This window comes from Solanum lycopersicum, chromosome 4 (assembly GCF_036512215.1).
Source record: "Solanum lycopersicum chromosome 4, SLM_r2.1".
Taxonomy (NCBI): Eukaryota; Viridiplantae; Streptophyta; class Magnoliopsida; order Solanales; family Solanaceae; genus Solanum; species Solanum lycopersicum.
In genome coordinates this window covers 27,098,799-27,115,944 of record NC_090803.1, presented here as the reverse complement: position 1 = coordinate 27,115,944, position 17,146 = coordinate 27,098,799, and the positions used below count along the sequence as shown (strand labels likewise).

The window sequence follows — 17,146 nt, the reverse complement described above, 5'->3', positions numbered from 1 at the left end:
CTCTCTAAAAAAAAATTCCTTTGATTGGTACATGGATCTCGAACCTAACTCTATTGATAGTTGGGAGCAACTAGAACATGAGTTTCTTAATCGCTTCTATAGCACAAGGCGCACGGTGAGCATGGTAGAACTCACGAATAATCGCCAAAGGAAGGATGAACCAGTCATAGATTTCATAAATCGGTGGAGGAACGCGAGCCTGAATTGCAAAGGACAGGCTTAGTGAAGCTTCTGCAATCGAAATGTGTATTCAAGGAATGCACTGGGAGCTTCTTTACATCTTTCAAGGAATAAAACCAAAATCTTTCGAGGATTTAGCTACTCGCGCTCATGATATGGAGTTGAGCATGACATCTGCCGGAAAAGATATGACTATTGTCCATGATCGTCACAAAGGAAGGGACAAACAGGAACCCAAGAGATGGAGCAAGTTTCTGCCCAAAAATGACAATAAAGAATCCATGAGTGTAAATGTGTCACCCGCAAAGTTCACCATGAATGAGGGTGTAAAACAAAATGTGAGAACGACTTTCCAAGCACATTCAAATCAAAAGTCGACGCTAAGGGAGATGCAAGGAAAAAAGTATCCGTTCTTGGATTCTGACGTTTCTGAAATTTTTGATGAATTTCTTGTGTTAAAGCTCATTGACTTGCCAGAGATGAAGCGACCCGATGAAGCTGGAAAAACTGATGACCCAAATTATTGCAAGTATCATAGACTTGTGAGTCATCCTCTTGAAAAATGTTTTGTCTTTAAGGATAGAGTGATGCGATTGGCTAACGAAAATAAAATTATCCTTGATGATGAAAAGGCTAGTTCTAACCATACCTCTATCACGTTTTGGTCACTGGATCCGGTCCAAATATATATCTCTGAAAAGCATGAAGAAGAGCCTGTAGACCAGAACGTTGACATAGATGATGATGAGGGTTGGATTCTTGTAACTAGGCGAAGAGGCAACAAGTCAAGCTTACGAAAAGAATTATCCGAACAACCAGTCAGAGAAAAAATGGTGAATAAATCAAAGAAGCAAAAATCAATCAAGCGCCCCAAAAGGGCAAAGGTTGAAGTGCATTACTACCAAAAACCTCGACGTCTTGTGACTCTAGAGGAATTCTTGCCAAGATTGTTCGACACAAAGTCTACTCAAGGCAATGTCGAGGCATCATGTTTCAATGTGGATAAAGAACAAACAGTGAAGATGCCTCCTACTGTAAAAGAAGAAATAACGAGTGAATCCTCACCAAAAGCGTCTCTTCGGGAAGAAGAAAAAGAAAGAGGGGAAATCTCAGAAATGGTGTCTCTTTCATCTTCTGAAAAATCTATTGAACTTTCTTCCCAAGAAGCACATGTCTATGATACTAAAATCACATTTACAAATAACGATCTTCTATTTGGTGAAGCACTACACAATCGTCCTTTGTATAAGGTGGGCCATGTGCTAGAGAAGAAAATAAATAGAATCTTAATAGATGAAGGATCTGGAGTCAACATTTTGCCTATCCACACATTGAAAGAACTTGGCATCACGACTGGGGAACTTAGTGAAAGTCGTCTGTTGATACAAGGATTTAATCAAGGCGGGCAGAGGTACATAGGCTCTATTAAATTAGAGATCCACATGGGAGATTTGCGATCAAACGCATGGATGCATGTGATTGATGCAAAGACATCATAAAATATTTTACTTGGTAGGCCTTGGGTACATGAGAATAGAATTGTCTCATCCTCTTACTATCAATGTCTAAAATATCTTGAAGGTGGAATTGAAAGAAAGATAGTTGCAGACGATAATCCTTTCACCGAAGTGGAGACACACTTTGCGGATGCGAAATTCTATATGAAAAGTTATGTTGTTCAAGGGGTCAAATCCAATGACGTCAAATCAAATAAGATTGATAATATAATAAGCAAAAAAGTTGATGCAGCTATCGAAAAGGTGAAAATTGACACTAAAAACTCTTGCCCCATTCTTAATAAAGGGAAGATCCTGTCTTCAAAGAAAAAGCAGACTTCTAGGCTTTGCTATGTTCAGAAAGCGAAGAAAGAACAAGATCAACCATCTAACCTTGAAGAAAATGCATTAAGAGGGCTATCTCTTCCTATCAGACGGACTGATGCTATAAACTTGTCTTCAAAGTTGCCAGAGAAGTCAGTCGCTCAAGATCAAGTGCTAGATATGGCTCTCCCTACAAAGAGCACAAGAGAAGGTTTTGATCCCAATGCCTACAAGTTATTTGTGAAGGCAGGATACAACCCTAGTGAGCCATTAGCGCTAGGGAAACTCCCAGCAGAAGATACAACTAGGAAAGCGCGTGAAGGCCTAGGTTATAGCCAACCGCCGCCAATTCACATTTCCATAAGAAGGGCCAGTAATAATCATATAACATTTGAAGATGACGTCACTGCTCCTAATAAAAGGCCTTCTGTCTTTGATCGAATTGGTGAAGCAACAACAAGAATTTCTGTGTTTGAGAGGTTAGGTCCTCTGAAGAAGAATAACAAGAACCTGAGAAGTTATTTGAAAGTTACACAGCCTACTTCACATTTGATTCGAAAGGATTTCAGAAGTTTGATTCCTTCTAGGATGAGGCGACGAGTGGAACTTATGGTTTCCTGTAAAGAGGAACTCAAGGCAAAGGTTCATACTATGGTTTACACCAAAGAGCGTGACGAAGATGAAGAAAGTGTAGGTTCCTCAAATCATGTTACAATAAAAAATGAGTATGATTCTTTGCCTCAAAATAAGATTGAGGAAGAGTTGGAAGATATTGTCTCGTGTTGTCATATATTAGTCAATGACAATGATCCTGTGGAAGAGGAAGATGCTAAAGATGCTCCACCAGAACTTAAAGAAGGAGTAAAGATCACAATAGATCCTTTGAAGGAAGTTAACCTTGGCACTGATGAAGATCCGAAGCCAACTTACTTGAGTGCGTTTCTAGAAATTGATGAAGAAGTTGCTTACATGAATATACTCAAGAAGTATAGAGATGTATTTGCTTGGAGTTACAAAAAAATGCCTGGATTGAATCCTAGAGTAGCGGTCCATCAATTAGCAGTCAAAAATGGTTCTCGTCCAGTTAAACAAGCTGAAAGACGTTTTAGACCAGACTTCATTCCGTTGATAGAAAATGAAGTTAACAAACTCATTGAGGCAGGTTTTATTCGTGAGGTCAAATATCCTACATGGATTTCAAGTATTGTTCCTCTGAGGAAGAAGAATGGTAAAATTCGAGTTTGCGTTGACTTTAGAGATCTCAATAATGCATGCCCTAAAGATGAGTTTCCTCTTCCCATTCCAGAGTTGATGATTGATGCCACCACTGGTTATGAGGCAATGTCGTTCATGGATGGTTCTTCTAGATATTCAAATCCGCATGTCACCAAAAGATGAAGAACTCACTGCATTTCGCACGCCAAAAGGTATTTATTTCTACAAAGTGATGCCATTTGGTTTAAAGAATGCTGGCGCCACATATCAAAGGGCTATGCAAAATATCTTTGACGACTTTCTCCATAAAAATGTTGAATGTTATGTTGATGATTTGGTAGTAAAGTCGAGGAAGAGGGGTGATCATTTTAAAGACTTAAAGATGGTGTTTGAGTTACTCCGAAGATATCAACTAAGGATGAATCCATTGAAATATTCCTTCGGAGTTACTTCCGGCAAGTTCCTTGGATTTATTGTGAGACATCGAGGAATTGAAATTGATCAATCCAAAGTCGATGCAATATCAAATATTCTTGAACCTCGAGATATTCATGAGTTAAAAAGTCTCCAAGGAAAGTTAGCCTACTTGAGAAGGTTCATCTCAAATCTAGTGGGGAGATGTCAACCATTCAGTCATCTCATGAAGAAAGGTGCTCCTTTTAATTGGGACCAAACATGTAGCGAAGCCTTCAAAAGTATCAAATCGTATCTAGCGAACCCTTTGGTTTTGGCAGCCCCTATACCTGGAAAACCATTGATACTCTACATTGCAGCACAAGAAAGTTTTGTAGGAGCCCTGTTAGCTCAAGAGAATAGTGAGGGCAAAGAAAATGCTCTTTATTACTTAAGTAGAACGATGACGCCAAATGAGCTAAATTATTCGCCAATTGAAAAGTTATGCTTGGCACTGGTCTTCTCAATTCAAAAGATGAAGCATTATTTTCAAGCTCATGTTGTCTGCCTTATTTCTAGAGCAAATCCCATCAAGTTTGTTATGTCAAAACCTGTCCTTAGTGACCGACTAGCAAGATGGTACCTCCAATTCCGACAATTTGAGATTGTGTACATCCCTCAAAAATCCATGAAGGGACAAGCACTAGCGGATTTCTTAGCAGACCATCCTATACCAAATGATTGGGAGTTAACTGATGAGTTTCCTTATGAAGATGCGATATTAATTGAAGTTCAACCTCCTTGGAAAATGAACTTTGATGGGGCTTCACATCACGGCGGAGCTGGTGCTGGTGTGGTGTTCATCACTTCACAAGAAGAGATTCTACCATTCTCTTTTACTCTAAAACAATGTTGCTCCAATAATGTCTCTAAATATCAAGCACTGATACTTGGACTTGAAATGGCCGTTGACATGAAACAATTACATTTACAGGTCTTTGGTGACTCTCAATTGGTGATTAAAAAAAAAAGTATTTGTATTTTATTTTGTATTTTATTTTGTGTCGGCTGAATATCAGCCATATGTAGAAAGAAATAATTTTATCGTGTTGCGTCGGCTATAAAAAGCCAAATTGTATAAAAGTCGTAAAGTAAATAGTTTGTCGGCCAATCATGTAAAAAGTTTGTCGGCCAATTATATAAAGTAGTAATAATAAGTATTTTGTTTTCTTGTGTCGGCCGAATAAAGAGAGGCCATGTGTAAAGTATGTGTCGGCCACTTTTGGCCAAAAGTTTGTAAATTTTGTGTATAAATAGAGGAGCTTTCCTCATAAATAAAACACACCTTCATCCTTACATCTCTCATCTTTCTGAATACTCTCTTTACGCTTCCATCCCCTCCATTGGTATCTTTATCATTTTGATGATAAAGATAAAAAACATATAAGAAATATTGTTTTAACCAGCTAGAAAACTGTATTGTATATATAGATGACATATTATTATATTCTAGAACACAAGATGAACATATAAGATTATTGGAAAAATTTATACATATAGTAAAAAATGCAGGTATAAGTTTGAGTAAAAGAAAAGCAGAAATTATGAAATCACAAATAGAATTTCTAGGAATACAAATAGATAAAAATGGAATAAAAATGCAAACACATATAGTACAAAAAATAATTACTATTGATGAAAATATAGATACAAAAAAGAAATTACAATCCTTTCTAGGATTAGTAAATCAGGTAAGAGAATATATACCAAAATTAGCAGAACATCTAAAACCATTACATATAGGAAGTTATGAGGTAAAAAAGCCTGAATTGCGACTTTATCATGATTATGCTCAGAAGTTGATAAGATGGCTTGGGGATGTAACCCTTCAACATATGCGTCGAACAGATAATAAGAAAGCCGATGCATTGGCTACTCTAGCTGCAACGCTAACCCTTCCTGATCAAACGCAAGTAACTGTCTGTAAAAAATGGATAGTACCACCGTCAAATGAGGAAGAATATATTGAAAATAAGCTTGATCATATCGTCGCCATTGTTGAAGCTGCGAAGGAAGATTGGAGACAACCCATCATTGACTACCTATGTTATGGGATACTTCCAGAAAATCAAAGAAGAAGAACTGACAAACGTAGTAGTGTAGAACTTGATGAACAATGTACAAATAAATAACAAAAATAGAAATATGTTGAAACTTTGTTTTGTAACTGTAATCATTTAAAATTTATTAAATATAAATTTATAAAATGATTCGAATTATGTTGAATTCATAAATATATTAATCCCAATAAATATTGTGGATTAGTATAATTGAGTTAAATATTTAAGTCCAATAAATATGAATTTAATTAAAGTCTAAATTAATTGATTTGGGCTACATTGGATGAACCCAATTGGTTAAACCCAATCTCATCTCATTCTAGAGCCCATCTTGGCGCCACGTGTGCAGATGATGTGGCATGCCAAGTCAAATAATAAAACCAATAGAATCATGACATGTGTCAAAGATGACAAGCCCTCTCCATAAAGCCCAAATGCCATGTCACTTCAATCTGATTGGCTGAACGGAATCCTATTCCAATTGCAACTCCTCTATTCTAAAACTATAAATAGGGGTCCTCATAATTCAGAAAGGAGACAGAAAATTCTAAACAAGAAGCTAGAGAAACTCTGTGGTACAAACGCCATTTAATTCTCTACAAAGCTACAAGTTTAAGAATTCAAGTATTCAAGTTCAAGAACGATCAAGATCAAGACCACCGAATTCAAGAACAAGCTCGGAGCCCTTGAGTTCAAATAAAAGTAAAGATCAAGATAAAGTTCAAGTTCATGTTCATCATAGATTCAAGAACAAGCTTTAAAGCCCATGAATTTATATTTAAAAAGGCTAATTCAGAGGAATTATAGAGATTGTAACACTCGCATTTGAAATAATAAAATCGATTGTTGCTATAATTTTCCGTTCTTGATTATTGTTTTCTCGACGAGAAGTTTATTGTCTACAGTAACTTGTTGAACAATTGTTAAGTAGATGATGTCTCACGACCTTTTAATCATAATGGTTTGGTTCACTTTTTATGGGTGAATCCATAGTTTTTTAATGCCCAAAAATCATTACCCCTTAATTTGCGTTCAATGAGTAATTTATATGAAATTTACTTGTAAATTTTGTCCATCAACTTCTCCTTAGTGGTGACAAAAGTGTGAATTCAATCCAATTTCAATGAAATCAATATGGATTTAGTTAAAATAGATTGGGTAAAATGGGGCCAAGCCACTTTTATCTCCAAAATCCAAAAAAAATGTTAAATAAAAACAAAATTGTTAATACCTCAAGCCCTACCACCCCACCCCTATATTATTATTTTCTTATCCAATTTTTTCATACATTTAGATCCCCACCCTACCCTCATAGAAAAATTTTAAAAATACTTCATCTTTTTTAAAAGAAATGCCACCACCACCAAAATAAAAAAATTTTAAAACAATTCTTTTCATAAAAAAATTTTAAAATATTTTTTTTCAACACAAAACCCCCCACCCCAGGTCACCTCCCACCCACACCCAAAAAAATAATAAAAGTTTCCAAATTTTTTTACCCCGACCATCCCCAGTTTTTTATTTTTTATTTTAAAAAATAATTAATGCAGTTACGGATTTTATGATAAATGAGTGATATACGAGTGTATATGGATTCTTATGTTAACAAATTTTTTTCCATATTTATATGAGTTAAAATAGGTTGAAGTCCATATTTAATATTTTAAGAAAATCTGAGTGATTCATTTAATTACATATGGAAAAATAGATCTATTTCACTTGTATGGGGTGAAATTACCATCTCTCCCATCCTCTTTCGAGTGCTTTATTTGAATCGAGTTTTATTCTTCCTGGTTACTTCATACTTATCCTTCCTCTTGGGTATATAGCAAGAGTTAATGAGAAATAGAGGAAAGATCAAAACAAGAATTTGAAATGTTCTCTTATGCTTTAGTAAAAAGGCATTTCACCCTCATCGGAGGTGGCAAGAAACAATGAAGTGCTTAAATAGAGAAACGCTTCTATTAGTTGCTAAAAGGAGTTGAAAGAGGGACCCCATCGTGTCGTCGTCGTCGCTCTCTCTCTCGTTTTGGCGTTGGAAAATAATCAAGAATTTTTTTTGGACAAAGATTATTTTGATTTTCTTTAATTATTTATTTAGTTAAAATTCCAAAACATTTCAATTAATAAAATAATTAGCCAAAACAATCTGACCCAATTAAGATCCGTGCGACATGTGATTTAAAACATCTTTCCCTTTTTATTTGAATTTTCCACCATTGGAGATGACGGTTATGAAAGGTTACAACTTTCATGAACAACCTAACCGTTTGAAAAGTTGCAAACTTTCAAGAATGGTCATGCGGTTTTTGGTTGTAACCTTTCGGATACATTGTTTCTTTGCTATAAATACCAGTGAATCTTCAGATTTTTCATTTACAAAATATCTAACTTTGTTTTCTTCTTCACAAATTTGTGTTCGTGTAATTTACTATCGTTGAGTGTCTCACTGACACCATTGTTTTGGGTATCAATACCCTGGAGAATAAAATCATTCTATGTTGAGAGGATATATTCAAATTCAAACATCGGATACTAGATGTAACTAATTTCCTTAAGGGGCCACTGTGTATTCAATAGACTCGATTTTTTTCCATTGTTAATACGTTTCTTACAAATTCTTGTAAATTTTACATTAATTAGTTTTTTGATAATTATTTTACGTTCTTGATTACGTGATTTTAACTTTGGAAACTTATTGTTTCTGCAAAGTTTTTGTTATAAGTAGTGTTGTTTAGAATACGAATTGCATAACAGTTTTAAGGACATTATATTTTATTTGTTAATCTGTGTTTTTGGTGGAGACAAAGACCTTCTGGTTTATACTACTATTAAGTTTTCAATTTGATTATTGCTTACTAAATCCGTTGTATCTATTTTTATCAACCAGAAATTACTATTGAATATACTACGACTTCGGTGGTTGTTGCTACACTAACTAGAACTGTTGTACCACCAACAAAGAAACAAGAAAAATTATCTATTGTGAATTACAAAGGATGGAAGGAGCAGATATTTTTTTGACTTACAACTCTTGGTCTGCAAAATTTAATCAATGAAGAAACTCTGGTGCTAAAAAATAATGATTATTGACACGCAAGATTCTTATGTAAGCACTACATTTTAACCGCTTTAGATGATAACTTACATAATATTTTTAGTCTATTGAATACTTCAATGATTTGTGGAATGCACTTGAGAATAAATATATCATAGAAGAAGCATGCTTGAAGAAGTTTATGGAAAATTTTTAGAATATAAAATGATATATAGTAAAATTGTTGGATCACTTTTATAGGAGATTAAATTTATCTTTTACGATCTGATTTTTCAGGATATGACGATTAATGAAGATTTTCAAGTAGCTGCAATGATTGAGAAGTTACCTTCTTCGTGAAATGACTTCAAGAATTATTTGAAGCACTAACATAGGGAAATGACGCTTGAGGATTTTATGATTCGGATCAAGATCAAGAAAGATAACAAGATCGTCAAATAGAAGTCTCATGGGAGTTCAAGAATAATGGGAGTTAATATTGTTAAAGATGCTACCACCAAAAGCAAGAAGAGAAAAAAGTCCAAGAGACAAAAGTTAATTCAGGTCAAAAAGAAATTCAAGGCCAACGATTACCATTGTGGTAAGGTTGGTCACAAATATGCTTACTCTTGTGCTCAAATAAAACACAAAGACAAACACAAAATTCAAGCAAACATCGTGGAGGATATGGAAGATGCAGATGATATTTCTGTAACGTTCTAGGAGTGCAACTTAGTTGGAAATCCCAGAGAGTGTTTTCTAGATTCAGAGTTTCACTCGACATATTTTATCTGTAAAAAATGGTCTTTGTGACTTATACTCTTGTTGAGGTCGATGAACATTTATTCATGGGGAACATAACAACAAAAACCATTACTGAAATTGGGAAAGTAATGTTGAAAATGACATCCGACAAGGTGTTGATTTGAACAACGTTCGGCATGTTCCTACTATTAGGAAGAATCTTGTTTTTGTTGCACTGCTTATTAGAATAGGTTTAAGTTTGTCCTAGTTTGTAACAATGCTGCAATAAGTAAGAATGAGATGTTCTTTGAAAAGGGCTACCTCACATAGGGCCTTTTCAAATTTAAAGTAATGGTTGCTTACATTATTAATAAGACTTCTACATATGTTTACATATTGGAGTCAAATTATTATGTCATTCTTGTTGAGGACGTACAAACTACAAAGCCTTGCGAAAATTATTCCTTCGGAAATATTGCCTGAATTAAAGTGAGATATATCTAAATGTGAAATTTATGTTGAATGTAAGTTTGTTTCACATTCTTATAAGTCTGTTGAGAGGATTACAAATCCTTTAAACTTAGTTCACACATATATATGCTATATGAAGTTAATACCATTTTCCGGTTGAAAACAATTATAATTTCACTTGATTTTCTTATGTATATTTGCTTAATAGTAATGATACAAAATTCATGCATTTAAGTAATATAAAAATGAAATGCAGAATCAATGAAATTGATGATAAAAATAATACAGAGAGATAGCAGTGGAGAATATGAATCTTCTTTCTCAGAGATATGTTTGTAATATGACATTGTTAATTAAACTACTGCACCCTATACATCATAATAAAATTGATTAGCGGAACGGAATAATGGGACATTAAAGGAAATTATGAATGCATTTTTAATCTGTTTTGATTTACGGCAAAACTTAGGGGGGGGGGGAAGCTATACATAGCTAAAAAGATACTCTATACAGTACCCGCAAAACGCAATCGATTCCATATGAGTTATGAAAATGAAGGAAACACAATTTCGAATACTTTAATGTGTGGGGGTGTTTATCAAAGGTATAAGTTCCTTTAGTTAAGAGGGGAAAAATAGGAACTAAAATAGTGGATTGTGTATTTATTGGATATCTTATGAACAGTAACTCCTATCGAGTTTTTGTACTGAAATCTGATAATTCTAAAAATAATGTTAATACGGTAATTTAATTAGATAATGTTGAGTTCTTTGATCGCTTTTATTCGTACAAAATGTAAGACTCCATCCCAAGGTGAGGTATACAAAGACCACATGAACACATCTTTTACAAGTTATCTATGATAAGAAGTAGACTACTATGCAGATAGATTTACTTGAGAAACTTCATATAAAATACATGGTGACTAGCTGATCTGAAACAAGTAATAAGTGAAACTATGAATACAGATGATAGTTTTACCATGTCTACAAAGCCTTTACTGGAATCCATGATTGTGCCACTATGAAAATAGGCATACTAAAGACTCACAAAGCCTTGAATGAAACTAGAGCTCACCAAAATCCATTGAGTATCATCTTCATCTATAGGAGAGATCTACTATTTGAGTACTGGTACCTTCAGTATTAAATGTAGCATTCCCAATAAGGGACGTCAGTACGAAGGAATTTACTAAATATTTAAGGAATAATACAACAATATTTAAAAGGAGAGATCAAGGGAAACCAAATACCAATTGACAAAGACTAGAGACAACCTCGCTTGTGGAATCTTGTATGTTACATTTTTTTTGTTAATTTTCTGTGCATTGTAATTTTTGTAAGACATATGATACAAATGACCAGATGATCAGTTTTAGAAGAGGATGACCCATGCTAAATATTTTAACCCCTGGGATGTTGTCCTCATAATTATATCGGCCAATTCTAGGCTTTCGACCCTAAGCTGCCACCCTTCTATAGTAATTGGGATTGTCACATGTTAGGCTTCGCCCCTCACCTTCCACCCTTCTATACAAATTGAATTCGACCACTATTACTCCTTTTCCCTTGAGTTGTCACTCATAATCATAGAGGTTGCTTCACTTAGATTCTTTAATCATTGAGATTGTTGTTTTGATTTTCATAATTCCTTTTTGATTGTCTTTTTGATGATTGTAACTCTTGAAATTGTTCTTTTGAAGATCATATCTTTTTTGATATTTTTGTTTTTGTGGTCATAATTATTGTTGATATTTAGAAATATGGACTACTAGTAAAAGACATTAATGTGGACTTACGTTAATAACAATTACATATGAAGCAAATGTGACTTGCACATGTAATACTTAGGAGCTTATATGAATGAATAAACATTTTGACATCTCAAATTGAAAACATATCAAGTAAAGACATTTAACATTCAGCCAAGAAACTAAACTCTATATGATAGCAAAATACTCACTCACTAATATTACATATGAAGCAAATGTGACTTGCACATGTAATACTTAGGATCTTATATGACTGAATAAACATTTTGACATCTCAAATTGAAAACATATCAAGTAAAGACATTTAACATTCAGCCAAGAAACTAAACTCTATATGATAGCAAAATACTCACTCACTAATATTAAATACAAGGTATACTTGAACGTGGAACCAAGGGAAAACATGGGCATATTCAACTTATGGACGGATACATATTTTAAGTAAGTACATATAAAATGTACAATAGAGAGAGTAGAGATCTTGGGAGGTAACATTATAGTCTAACATAATGGGAGTAATCATCAATAAGGGGAACATATGAACATGAGAAAAGATGAAATGTATGACGGAATAGATACTTGAATCAAGTTTGCATGATATGGGAAGATATCATATCAATTATATAAAAATATATACCATGTGTAAGATAGGATCATTTTGATTTGTATAAGTGAATATGTGCCAAGGGTACTTTGATGATGAAACAAGTTCAAACCCTGCATGCTAATACTTGGATGAGCAAGCACAAACATTTAGTAATAAACTCATATTAGAATAGTCACTTTGATGCTCTAGGAAGTAGGAACTTCAACTATGGATTAGTCACTACCAAGGACACTTAGAAAGCTTACTTTATAATTCAAATGTTGGGTTCATGCCAAAGAAATATGAAATCAAATAGAATTACATACCTAAATTCCCGATTCGTATAGCTTAGAAAGTGTCAACCTGCCCTTTAACGTCATTGTCTTCATCTTCAATAACCATTAATTAAGGAATATTAGAAACTCACCAACCAACTTGACATATTTCAACTCATCAAAATAGTAGCCAGGCAGCCTGCCCATTATCCTTCTAATTGATTGTTTTCTTTCAAAAAAAATTTGTGTTATAGTTATTTACACGAAACAACCATCCCATGGACCGGGCGGTGAGTTCAAGAACTACAATTTTATGGTGCATCACCATAACTTATAAATCTGCCCCCTATAGGTTTCCGCTATCATTCTTTGAGTGCATGCACGACATCCCATAAAAAAATCAATACAATAGCAGTCCTCAACACTGAAAATTAATTAGAAGACTTGAATTTATGGGTTTCAATCACCATCCTACAAGTTGAAATAAACAAGCAAGTCTATTATTCTACTTTAATTAGAGGTTGTGGCATCCCCCTTACCTTGGATATCTAAGTATGTTATCATACTTCAGTTACTCTTATTGTATTCTTCTCTTAACTAGGTAAATTGTCCGCACTTCGTGTGGTGGAGAACTAAGTCAATAATCTACTTCTAAAAATTGATAATATAAGTGTTTTCGAGAGGGTACAATCCTATGATAAACTTTCAAGTATATTTTGTCCAATGAAGATAAGAAAGGTTTTTTAATATGAAAACGAAAAAAAATTGATTCTTAGTGTTTATGGATTTTGTTATTAATTTTTCATATTACTATAGCTGTTCATCACAAATGTCTTTCGAAAAGAAATATTGTTTCAGTTTCTATATTTGTATATTCAAAAAGTGGTAAAAATATTTTATTCATCAATTTCAAGAGTTTTTCTCTTATTCAAGGCCTCTAATTATAAAATCTAAATAAAATACATCTTATATACTTAGTTGTGCATATGATAAGTTTATTAAAATATAAAACACACAATTCAATGAAATGACTTATGTCGCTCAAATAATATGGATTTTTAAATGATGCCTTGGCATGTCCTTACTAAAAATCATTAGCAGGCGATGACTCTAATTTGATAGATAATAGATATATTTTTTGGTTTATGTTTTGATCTATATGGTTACAACTTTATTTTCTAGGACTTTTAATCTAATGTCTATAAGGAAATAATGATTTCTTCAATATGTGATTAGCAGATTCATCCTACTTTGAGGGGTAATTCATTATCTCCAATACAATGTTTTAATCTCAAACGTTTTATTAAGTTTGAGTATAATACTTACCATCCCACTCCATTCCTTTATTTTTTAGATATCACTAATCAATTGAATATCTCGATAAGATAGAAAGTTGAATAAACAAAACTGAAATGTAGTACGAAACCACCTAAATTTTGAACAATCAAAGTCCCTTCTTGGGCATCCCATGAATCTTTTAGCCACTGAAAACCCTATAAAGATCAAAGTCATTAATCTTACAAGTTTAGGAATACTAATTTCCATGACACCAGTAATCTAATGATTACATTAAACTCTTGATTAACATATTCTTACTTCAACATAATGATAAAAATCATATAACATAAACAACAAAGTTTAAAACATGTACTCAAAAACAATAACTAATAAAGTAAACATAAATTAATGATTGTTAAAAAGCATACCATGATCTTAAAAAATCAAATGAAACCTAATGGAAAAAGTCGAGCCCACTGAATTCACATTGTCCCCTTAGTGAAATTATTTCATTCTAGTACCCGAGGTTAATAAAAATAGATCCTCTAAGGATAGAACGATTCTATTCGCCAATGTGTTGATACAAAATAAATTGTGTTAGTGAGCCTCTCAATAAGAGCAAAGTGCACATTTATTTAATTGTGCAGAAGAAGAAGAAGTTAAAAAAATTTGTTTTGTTAAAATGAGAGAAAATTCTTCTATTTATAGACAACAAAGGGTACTGAGAGTAAATGCTTATTGTGCCTTATCAGAAAAATCAGAACTCTTTCGACAAGTCACAATCTTTCATAAAAGTCACAATTTCTTTTATAAAAGTTCCAACTCTTCGTAAAAGTCACACTTCATTAATGTTGCAACTCTTCATAAAAGTTACAAATCTTCATAAAATTTACAAATCTTCGTAAAAGACACTAAGTTTCATGAAAAGGAAGGTTAATTTTGGAAATAAATAAGTTAAAAGGAAAACTTTATTTGTGGTTGCGCCACATAGACGGGCCTAGGATTCACATTTATATAAATATTTGATATTTTGAACAGAGTGGAAGAACCTTGGATGCCAACACATATAACTTTCTCTAGTTCTCTCCCATTTAAGAAGTGTCTAATATAAATTAAATAATAGAGGAGAGAAGGTGAGCTTGTTGCTGGTTTGGAAGAAACAAGACTAAAAATAGTAAGAATCCTAGTGGGAATATTGGGTGGTTGATTCATCTTGAGCGAGAGAGAAATACAAGGACTTGGGATCTTAAAATTTGGATAAAAATTAGATATTTGTATAAGATTTTAAGCCTTAACAGGTTCTCTTTTACCACTTTTCTTGTACTTCATTTGTAGCCAACATGTATCTTTAATTTAGGCCACACATTTATGTAGGTGAAGCATCTACTTTTCCATTCAAATTATTTCTTGTGGGCTTGGAGAGATTAGGCCTTGGCTGTCCATCTTCCCCTTATTCTTCTATTAAACTTGGGCCATATTAATGAGAATAGCTGTAGTGTACTTGGACAAATAACATGGTCAAATGAGTCTTATTAGGTGATGCACCTGCTTGGTCCTCTAGGATGGTCAATAAGTCAAAGTAGGTTATGCACCTACTTGGTCCTTTGGCTTGTCTATCAGTCAAAGTAGGTGATGCACCTACTTGTCACCTACTAGATAAGTCAAACCAAGCAAGCAACTTAATATTTTATTCCATTTCTTAACCTTAATACCATTAACTTAACTTAAAACTTATATACACTATGTCAGTTTAAATTTAGACTCTAATACCACAATTTGATATCCAGTTTAAATTCTTTAATCGACGTAAATTTCATCGGGTCTCATAAAAATCCACAAACAATTCACTTTAAACTTATTCTATTGTAACTAGTAGTATAGGAAACCGTATCCATATCTTTACCACAAGGAAATTTATAAGCATCATATGAATATAGCTAATACACGTAGAATACGAGGTGTTACATTTTCCACCTTATGATGAGTTGTCCTCGAATGGTAGCTTAATCTGATATTTCAGTTAACCTTGAAATTTCATTTGGAAATTTGCGAGAGTTTCTTTGTTAATAGGACTATCTAAAACATGTATCGAATATTCTTGCCTGACGTCTCAAATCGATACGGCTCATAAAATAAGAATATGTTAATTCAAACCCGTTTCTTGACCATGTAATTTACTGACGATATACAAGTAGAACTCATAAAAGTAAGGAATTTAATATTCTTAAAGACAAGACATGAAAATGAATGACGTATCAAAGGAACAAGTGTTATATGACTTATGATCATATAAGGGGATCACATGATATCATATCCTTATGTTGGTGTTTACAATGAGGAGGAGTATTTAGGATCTATACTATATTCTATTCCCAAGTATCTTATGCTATATTCTTGTCCTTTTACAACAGACAAAAGGTGATTACACGTTTTGTTCTTAGCATTCGGGCCTTATTAAACAAGAACTAGTCTAGTATCTCATAATTTTTTTCTATGGAACTGACAAATAAAATCATAGGCCGAATATATCGGGGCTCTACATTCCATTCTCTTTTATCTTATGGTTTTAATCAAAGGTGAGTCTTAAAAGAGCACATAGTTGTTAATATAAAATCCAATATTTTATGCCACACCTTTGGATAAGGCATTATGCTAGGTATTTATCTATGATTGTGATAAAATTTACACAAATACCCAGCCTTTTTTGGTAAAAATCTTCACTACATTATGATACAAGGAAATGGTTTCCCAAAATTTAAAAATTCAAGTCAATAAACACAGAGGGGCATAGTATACAAATAAATAAGTCTAGTTGCTTCTCTTGAGACAATTAGAATCGTAATTCTTGTTGCTGCCCAAAAAAATGGAAAATATTCCAACTTGATGTTAAATCTGCATTCTTAATGGAAAATTTGATGAAAAGGTAATGATGAACAACCTCAAATATTTTTTGTTCAATGGGGAGAATAGAATGTGTACGGGCTAAAAAAACTCTTTATGGGCTAAAGAAAGCTCCAAGAACCTGGTACAATGAAATTGATACATACTTTCTCAAAAATATTTCCAAAAAAGTAAAAGTGAAGCCACTTTGCATGTGAAGTTCATAAGGATAATAGAGAAACTAATTCTAATAGATCACTTTTAGGAGTTTGATTGAAAGTTTGATATATCTTACTCTAACAAGGACTGGCATTATGTTTGCTGCTAGTTTATTGTTCATATTCATGCAAGAACCAAGCCAAGTGCATTTTGGAGA

General features: G+C 33.3%; 1 protein-coding gene across 1 annotated transcript; it reads left to right on the top strand.

The window, feature by feature from the left end:
- Positions 1–242: 242 nt before the first annotated feature.
- LOC138348042 (uncharacterized) lies at positions 243–5,800 on the top strand. Its single transcript, XM_069296649.1, is given in 4 exon segments — positions 243–1,591; positions 1,697–3,370; positions 3,372–4,623; positions 5,465–5,800. Coding segments are annotated over 4 exon segments (4,611 nt in total).
- The last annotated feature ends 11,346 nt before the right edge of the window (positions 5,801–17,146 follow it).